General features: G+C 39.9%; 1 protein-coding gene across 1 annotated transcript in view; it reads left to right on the forward strand.

Annotated features, from left to right (window-relative positions):
* Positions 1-5,181: 5,181 nt before the first annotated feature.
* Positions 5,182-10,000, forward strand: part of LOC106814288 (small subunit processome component 20 homolog) — a gene marked incomplete at its 5' end in the record, with an annotated part of 12,573 nt that continues 7,754 nt past the window's right edge. Inside the window, 8 exons of the mRNA XM_014818584.1 lie at positions 5,182-5,329; positions 6,011-6,143; positions 6,483-6,671; positions 7,002-7,146; positions 7,424-7,681; positions 7,928-8,107; positions 8,407-8,619; positions 9,841-10,000. The exon at positions 9,841-10,000 is cut by the window's right edge and continues 19 nt beyond it. Of these exons, the coding sequence (XP_014674070.1) occupies positions 5,182-5,329; positions 6,011-6,143; positions 6,483-6,671; positions 7,002-7,146; positions 7,424-7,681; positions 7,928-8,107; positions 8,407-8,619; positions 9,841-10,000 (1,426 nt within the window). The remainder of the gene's footprint in view (positions 5,330-6,010; positions 6,144-6,482; positions 6,672-7,001; positions 7,147-7,423; positions 7,682-7,927; positions 8,108-8,406; positions 8,620-9,840) is intronic.

The following is a 10,000-nucleotide window of genomic DNA, read 5'->3' on the forward strand; positions in this document are numbered from 1 at the left end:
TGAGAATATATATGGTGTGCGGTGAACTCTTACGTGGGGGGAGAAGATAGACAGACAGACAGACAGACACAAAACAGGCTCGCCCTTTATGTAAGAGATAAAGAATTTTAATTGTAATATGAGATTTTTGTAGTTTTTGTATTTTTTGTAATTTTTTGGGGCCTAAAATGGTTGTCACGTCATGCTGATACATGCGCCTAAACAGAGGAATTGCTTCGACCTGTGATTGAAGAATAAAAACCCCGCCCACTTCCGCTATTATGCTATGACCGGTAGGAACGTGTACTAATTAACTATGATATAGAGCGAACGATTTGAGTTACAATTATATAAATTCTAGCTATTATAGACACATCATGTCACATGTCTTAGCCTTAATCTCTCTGAATTTTGAGTCTATTGTCCATTGAAGCACGATTAGTGTAATTAATTACGCTCTAATTAATTAGTGTAATTAATTAATTACGTCTTATTAATTAATTTACGCGCGGTATGACCGGTATTAATTAATTTCACCGGCTATGACCGGTGAAAGGAAACGTGACGAATTGTATTTTTATCGTGCAATCTGCAATGACAGGTCGGAGCAATTCCTCTATGGTGATTGAGAATATATATGGTGTTGGGGGTGACCTCTTAGGGAGGGGGGAGAGAAGATAGACGGACTGACAGACAGAAAAACAGACTCGCCCTTTATGTAATTGCCTAAATTGTTTTTGGCCTAAAATGGTCGTCGCGTCAAGCTGATTCAAACACTGAGTGCTAAGCAGCTAGTAATAAGCAGCTAGGATTGCTGTTAACTTTATGTTTTTTTTATACCTATATGGTAGTCCCTCCTACGGTCTATATAGTCTATACGGTCTATATGGTGGTGTCACCTAATTGGTGTCTCTAATAATTGGTTTATTGTCGCTGTAATTCGACAACACAGCTACAAAAATGCCGGTAAAAATGCGAAACAACACGGCGAAAATTCGCGTATGCGTATAGCGCCACCGCGCGGACATTTATGAAAATAATAAAAATAATTTTAATTGGAATTTGAGATTTTTGTAGTTTTTATATTTTTTATATTTTTTTGGTCGTCGCGTCGCTGTCGCGGCATGCTGATTCAGAATATATATGGTGTTGGGGGTGACCTCTTACGGGGGGGGGGAGAAGATAGACAGACAGACAGACGGAAAAACAGACTCCCCCTTTATGTAAGAGATTTTTTTTTTTTATTGAGACGTTCCAAGTGCCTGTGAGCCAGGCCTACTCTCTTTCACCTACGGCTACACCGCTCGACACTCGCTGTATTTCATACGATTTCAAAACAAATACTCATCCAACAGCTTCGATCTTTGTTTCTATTTAAAGAACAGTGTTCTGTCATAACTTCTTATCAAAACATAACGTCTCTGTTTGTAACCGAGCTGTGTCACGCGAAATCACACAAAGACTGACGAAATTCTCGCGTTTGCTGAATGCATGTTACAAACACAGGCCCTTGAAGCGTTTCAACTGTAAACACACGCCGCCGCCATTGTGCGCACACAGACACATAAATATAATGTTCATGGCTAAAGGCGGTGCACTGCATTTTGGGATACAACGTACCCTTACCCTTAGGTTTAAGGAGCGTCAAGATGGATACGGGAAGTCGAAGCAGCAGTGACGAGTGCAGGGCTAGACGGCTACCGACCTTCACTCAGCCAACTGTCAGTGGCTACACTGAAGTCAGTTACGCTAGCGTGTTGAACTGTGCACCGCGCGGCAGTCTAGGTCAGCGAGCCAAGCGTTTTTTTTTAAATTACTTGAAAATGCTACGTAGATGGACTCGTTGCGCCATCTATGGGACGCGATAACTTCGAAAAGAATGTCAGGGAATTAACCAGCCCCAACCGAATTCGTTTTCAAAGAGGAAAGCACGCGCGCCGAGCAGCAAACAACAATAACGACCACTTGCCTAACCCCTCGACCTACGTGCCGAGTCAAAACGGTTCTGGAATCGCCAGAACTGCTGAATTAACCGATTATGGAGCTTTTATGCTTACCCGAAGGGAACGCCGAAACTGAGTTTTCAAAGAGTGCAGCAAATAAGATTCAGTCGCTGCTAGGTGGCGTTGTTCGCGCTTCGCGCGGATCCAGGCTGCCAATCGTCTAGATACACATAGACACATGTCTTAGCTATAATCTCTGTAGATTTTGAGATAATTGAAGCACGATTAGTCTAATTAATTACTTCGGATCATTGTACAGCGTATCCATGCATACAGCGCTGTACTTAAGCGGCAGCGGTGTGGATCTATTTGGAAACAACTTGGCGTCAAATACTGAGTTGGCGCAACTCTCTGTATATAGGGACCCTAGTATAAGATAATGCCTTTCTAACATATTGAATATGGACGTGGATATTCGTCCGAGCATCGGACACTAGTTCGGTGGCGCTATTCGTCCGAGCATTGTTGCGCATGCGCTGAACGCTGTACTATACGCTGTATTAGCACTAAAAGCAGAAGTAAAAAGCTGCAAAGATAGCTGAAGATTTCAGTGGTAGTTCTAGCAGTAGTAGTACTAGTAGTAGTATAGCAATTATTATTACTATTAGTAGTAGGCATACTAGTACTACTACTGGTAGTACTACTAGTCAATAGTATAGTGACAGTTAGTAATGGTAGAGACAAAGTTGGATCCATGCATTATTGCATGCAATCATATTCATACATCAACTGCTGGCCCGCATGGTCATATATAGTCCGAGTCTGACCAATGCCCACACCGACGATTTTGGTGGATTTGGTGTCAACACCAAATCCAACAAAATCGTCGGTGTGGGCATTGGTCAGAGGAAACTCGGGACTATATACTGAATGTATAATATATGATATGATAATATATAGCTCCAAGAAACGGTCTTGCTAGGGTTAGAAACCGTTTCAAACATTGGCTGCAGCTAAACACGTAGTTGTCTTATTAGTATTACCTCCGCCTAGTGTTGTCAATCGGTTGTAATTTCGTAATCGATCATCGGTTGGACCCAAGTAACCGATGATCGGTTACAATCGGTTACTCGAGGTGTTGAATGCTTTCGTGTGAGAAAGTCGTGTGCATGTACGTGTGTGCATGTATGTGCTTTTTTAGCCCTGTTTACTGTTTGGTTTCACTGTTTACTACTTTGTGTATAATACATGTATGTTAATAAAGGATAACTTGTATAGTAGCGATGATATCTCTGATTCTCATCACTTTGTTTTCTTGTTCAAGTTTTACATTGATTTCGATTTTTTTTATTTTTATGAAATTGATTATGGATTTTGATAACCAAGCGCTTGGTTCGAGCCACTGTTCAACCGATGATCGAGTATAATCGATGATCGTGACATCACTACCTCCGCCAAACGGAGTTGGAAGAGGTTATGTTTTCGCTCTCGTGTGTTCGTGTGTTCGTGTTTTCATGTACACGATAGTCGATCGATATTAGCGAGCGCTCTCGTGTGTTCGTGTTTTCGTGTACATGTTAGCGATCGATATTAGTGAGTTGATGTTAGCGAGCTTGATTCGAGCGTTGGCGGAGTTATGCACTCCATGAGTGCACTCTGTCTAGTTTGCCAAGTAATGCAGTATCGCCAGAGAACACTTCACATGTGATATACCAAATGAATCGGCATACATCCACCTTCTTGTAACCATCAGTGCGCTACAGTGCGCTGGGTACTTACGGGGACGAAATTTATGAATTCGCCACCATGTTGTATCATTCCGACTGTTACTAAAATCCGCAATGGATCGAACAAGGGAAATTAAATGATTTGCGGTCCTCATGTAAACCACCCCTGCATCTGAGAACATGTCATCTAAGGTTTTTACAAATGGCCCAGACATTTGTGAACATTGTTTTACTTGCTTTGGTGTGTAATTGCCGTGAGAGCCATCGTGCGGCTATTGTACTCCGATTGGCTAAAATCAGGTCCATTGCTGATTTTAGTTGCACTGAACATGGCAGACATTGCGGATTTCTGGTTGTTTTGATCCAATTAATCTCAGAAAAACGGCATAACTCAATAAATAAGTAGCGCCCAGTAGCGCCCAGTTACCGCGAGCAAGCCAGAGGTTTATAGATTCGTTTGAGCTATTACATGTGACGCTAGCTGTGTCGATGGTTGGATACCGAGCCAACTACAAGGAATTGTGTGCAAGAATTTGAAACGGTATTCTAACCCTAGCAATACCGTTTCTTGGAGCTATGTAGCAATGAGCTAAATATAGAGTCATACTCATAGGGTCTATTAGTATTAGTATTAGTTCGATATTCCTCTGACCAATGCCCACACCGACGATTTTGGTGGATTTGGTGTGGGTTAGGTCAGAGCAACTTGCCTATGCAAAACGTGGAATTTCTCTGATCCCGCCGAGGATCGCTGTTTCATCGCTCCAAACTCACAATTGTGGGAAACAACAGAGTAGCGTATTTGATAGCGTGGTAGTTTCCCAAAATGCAGTTGGATGCACGATGGATGGCCGGTGCATGTCGGAGGGAAATTGTTAGCAACAAATTTTCAAATCGAAATACGACTAAGGTAAAAGAGTACAAGTGTACTTACCAACGCGAGCAAGCATATAAGTTATCCAGTTTTCGATATATGTGCGTCAGATCTTGATTAATAGCCCTAATTGTGAGTTTGGAGCGATGAAACATCGATCCTCGGCGGGATCGGAGAAATTCCACGTTTTGCATAGGCAAGCTAGTTGCTCTGACCTAACCCACACCAAATCCACCAAAATCGTTGGTGTGGGCATTGGTCAGAGGAATCTCGGACTAAGGGTTTATGTGACTGTCCCCCAGGGTAAATATATTTAGCTGTAGCCAATCTGGCAATCATACGATACGTTCATTCACGTACGTTTGTATGCCTCATGAGGGTCGTAATCATATCCCGTCCGTTGTACGCTATTGTATTAAATCACATGAAGTCAGTGATATGGATAGAAAATGTATTGTAAACGGCTTCTCATTCGAGATGACTCAAAAATAAATTGGTTGTATGTGCATAAATTAAATGGGGTAATAAATAATAAACAGTAACATTATTATTGGTACTAATGTGGTTATCTCATGTGTTCATTTTTTGTCGCATGTTGTATGATTTGCCACTGTTTTTCTATTGTCATTGATAATGTGATATTCTATTTTCTATACAGTTTCAGTCATTTTCTGAGCAGCTATCTAAGGTCAGCATCGATGTTGTTCATCGTATAGGAAATCGTGAGGAACTACCAGAGGATTCAGACACATTTTTTTATGAAACCCTTGTGAAATGGGCTGATTTGAACTGCACGGAACATTTTGGTAACCTGCATTAGTTTTAACGCCATGCATTAGTTTATACTGCCTTATACCCCGTACAGACTGACAAATTTGTTATGGTATTAAACTGGCGCATGCCTGACACGTGCCTGGCTCGCGCCAAATCGTAGCGTACAGACTGCATATTTGATCCTACATTAAATGAGTAGTAATTATTAGTTCTCCGTTCAGCTCGCCACGTCACTCCGCAGAGAGCGATGTACAGCGAGCGTAAAATTACGTGACCTAAATAAGGCTACATGCACATGCTTGTTGTGATTTAGCACCGGGTCTGGCCTGCGTGTTGCATACAAACACAGCTTGGTGTACAAACACAGTTTAATTCTATATTAAATATGTAGTCTGTATGGGGTATTAGTTAAAGCACCATTCAAAATCATCATGCAGCTAGATGTCCAGAATTAAATTTTGCCATGCATGCATCCCCTCTAGAACAAATGTTCAATTGCCAACAGGAGAACTATAAATATAGAAGAAAATTGCAGAGTCATGGGTAATGTTTCTGTTTTTTATGTTCATTACTGATATATAATGCATTGAAATTCTTCATTCTTCTTAATGAATTGCTTTCTGGACTTTTCTCATGTCTTTGTTTTTTGACTTAATGTTATGCACTTATTTTATTTGGTTGTCATTTTCCATAAATTTATGTGTTTATTATAGTGACACTCTGGCATGAGTTGAAATCAAAGGTGCAGAGTTTTGCTCTGCTGGTTCATCACAAGGAAGAGGTTGTGGCTGCTCTCAAGCGCCACCTACTGGTTCCAGACACGATGGCACTTGATGCACTCACCGAGTAAGCTGACTTTTCCTTATCCCTGTACATATTACTGGTTTATTACTGCCATGAAATTTACATGTAATATTACCATAGCATAAAATGCAAAATATAATGTTTTAATTATAAAATATAAGTATAATTGGCCCAGTGCCATTAATAAATGTGCACCACTATGTATTATATATATATATATACCCGTATAGTTCAGTATCCCAGTAGGGCACCCGAAAATTTTTATAATTAGTTTAAATACCTAATTGGTGCTTACTAAATGAATAGGGATGCTAACTAAATTTTTTGGACCCGAAATAAAATGTTTGCAGTATATTTCACCTTATTTTTCATCATTTGCAGGTTGGTGGTCGCATTGGCAAGAGATATGCAAGCAGACTTCTATGTATATTTTCGAGATTTCTTTGACATCATTGTTTCCCTGCTGAGCACGGGATTACCAGACAGACTCGAACAGTGCTTCACCTGCCTTGCATACCTGTTCAAATTCTTGTGGCGATACCTATCTAATGACATTGAGGACATTTTTAGGTATTTTGACATCTTAAGACAGGTTACTATCTACATAGCAATGTATATGCGGTGGCAAAATTAGTATTTCTCATGTTTTTTGCATTTTATCAAACTAATTCCAATTATTTAATCAAAATATTTTGATTAAAAAATGACTTTTAAAATGCAAACATATTCTAAAAACAATTGCAGTATGGACCAATTCAACAGTTTTACTCACAAGCATGTAGTAATGATATAATTAGACATATAAATAACAGAAGTATGTGCAATTCATACTATATTTGTGCAGCATTGTGATACATCATTAAATATAGTAACTGGTAAGATTTTAACTGGCATTGCTAGGATATACTCGCCTCTGCTGAGTGGAAAACAGAAGCCCCACATTAGAAGATTTGCAGCTGAAAGCTTTGCATTTCTCATGCGCAAAGTAAAGAATCCTGGTCATCTCTTTGACACTGTCTTCAACATCTTAGCACTTCATCCAGAGGTAATTGCGTTAGTTTTTGAAAGGAATTAGAGTTAATTTTGCTAATTAATCTTTTTGCTAACCTGTGAACAGGTGTTTAATTGTCACCAATTATCTTGAGAAATCATACTACTTTTAAATTCGGAAACACCGCATTATAATGACCTTGCTTCACGAATGTTTCACTTAACGTACAAGCCTCAGGAACGTTAAACGCATTATGATGGCAAATCTATACTCACTCGCCTACATTTCATTATTCACAGTTGTAAAATTTCTTACATTTTCTCATTCGCAGTACGTGCCGGGCATTGGACATTTGCTTTTTGAAGTGATCAAGGGCATTAAGGATCAGTTTCACAGCTGTACTAGCGCGGTTTTGCCACTGCTGCTGGCTAAGCTTGGACCGTGCTCCACACACGCACCAACAACAAGTTCAGTTGGCACAGATGAGCCATCGTACAACATTATTCTTGATGCACAGCTAGAAATGATGGGACTGATCACAAACCATGCGACGAAAGAATTCATAGGTGTCATTTGGGAGGTGCTATTTGTAAGTTATGCATATATACCTGTTACTGGTATAAGTTACCCACATTTGCTCTTTATATATTCTCATTTAAAAGATAACTGTATTCGATATGTATATATATATATATATATCAGGATTAAATAATCTCAAAGCCATTTGACATGTATTTTTTCACGTTTTTACTGATTTTCCCACTTCAAATTTCAACATAAATGAAAACAAAAATTTTCCATGTCGTAATTCCGTTGATTATCACTCAACGATTAGGCTTCGGTTGTGGGCTTGCGCGAGAGCATACGAGTTCAGAAGCCGGTGCCACTGGATACTGGTGACGTACGCAGACAGCAGCTGTTAGAGCAGCACTTGGAGAGAGTGCTCACAATGATGCTTAGTATCGTGGAGTACAAGCGGGGCATACTGGTGGTTCCTACGGAGAGATTATGCAGCGTGAGTGAGAGCAGTTTGCTTGTGCAGAGTGGCTTTATTGGAATATACGTTTACTGAAATGCTGTAGTAGAAATAACATACTCTGAACATAGTGTCACGTAACTGTGAATGTTGCCAATAGAGTCAATTTTTGAATGTGTGGCGCCGTGAGAATTTTTTTGTTATTGTTCATCATTTTTATTAATTGTTATTTTTCATTATTATTGTTCTTTGGCGTCATTCACCAATATTGTTCGCTAACATTGTTATCCATTGTTGTTTACTGATATAGTTCATCGTTTTTTGGATTCGGTCTGCAGGAATTGTGCCTGCTGCTAGAGCCTGATGAGCCGGCCACATGTGGCAGCACCGTGCTGCACATTGCAAGCAGGCTGCTGCTGGCTGACAGGTGTGCACAGCTTACACCACAACAGGTGAGCAGGATCTGCAAGGCCGTCTACAGGTGTGCGCACACGCGGGAACAGGTCCTGGACTTCTCACGAGACATGTTCCCTTACAAGATGTTCGAGAAGGTGTGTATGTGCATATAGGGCACGACAAACTTGCTTGCCCGCTTGCCCGGGGCAACCAAAATTCGCCCGGGTGCAAGTAGCTTGAAATTGCACTTGCCCATTCGGGCAAGCAAGTTTTTTTTATTGAATGTATAGACATGATGATATATTTCTGTTTCCACTGTCCCTTGCATTGTTTTGCACAGACACAACACCGTGCTGCCTTGCTGCATGCAAGGAGATTTGAATGAAATAAAAACACAATGCGAATGAAACAATCGGTGGATACAGTGATGTACACAACATGCACACAGCAACATGTATACTTGGCCCCCAGGCCAGGCATGGTCGTTCACGTGATCAGCTACCTCAAATGTTTGCCCCTCTACTGCAATCTGTGAACGAGGATTTTCTTTGCTGAAGTACACAAAAACAGATACACTGTATACTGTGCTGTCAGTCTATGCATGCATGCACCGCTATATTCTCTGCGCTTACGATCTAGCCCCAAATAAACGTGAACATATTTTATTAATTTATTAATTTATTAATTTAGTGTGGTGGGTTTTTGATAATAAACTGACACTTAAAAATTTTTTAAATTTAAACAAACTGCGTGCTGTGTCTCAACATGAATATATTTTAGTATACAAACTCGTATCAGCTGTTCAACTTTCTACCGTGCCGTTAAGTGAAATGCTGGATGTTGACTAGTTGGACCTTCATTTACGTTATTTACCATTTAAATTCATATTAGGAAAAAATGTCTTTAAGTTTTTTGGGCAAGTGACTTTTGCCTGTGGGCAACCAGTTTCATAACTGGAAAAAAACAGTTTTTGTAGCACCCTGGTGCATGTTGTTCGAAAGCCATTTAGTATGCACAGATCACGTAGAATCCCCGCATTCATTCCACTTTTTCGTCACTACGGGGCGTGATACAAAAAGTTTTGAGAAGGTTTGAATGGCATATTCATTGAAATGTGGGAAAGTTTCTGTATAATTAACATACATTTTTAGGTAAAGTATACTTTCACAATATGCGCTTACAATTTTCACGAAGTGAAAATACCCTTAAAGAATTAGGTTTGATCTTTTTTTTAATTTGGTGTTTTTTTATGTTTGCTATTGCTTGAGAATTTTGGGTGGAATTCTATGAAAATCCTAATATGGGGTTTACAAGATGTTTTGAAATCATTGTATTTAGTAGTGATGTCTGGATTATTTCTCTTGAATTATTTCTAGGATGTTCTACCTCAACTGGTAGACTACTGCCAGATTCAGCTGCAGCAGGAATCTGGGGCCATTGGTAGTGTACTTCAGCTAATGGTTGAACTGGTATTATTCAAACGACCATTACTAGAAGATGCCTCCAAGCTTGCAGATTACAAGATATACCCATTAC

Source organism: Priapulus caudatus, unplaced genomic scaffold (genome assembly GCF_000485595.1).
Source record: "Priapulus caudatus unplaced genomic scaffold, Priapulus_caudatus-5.0.1 Scaffold900, whole genome shotgun sequence".
Classification (NCBI taxonomy): domain Eukaryota; kingdom Metazoa; phylum Priapulida; class Priapulimorpha; order Priapulimorphida; family Priapulidae; genus Priapulus; species Priapulus caudatus.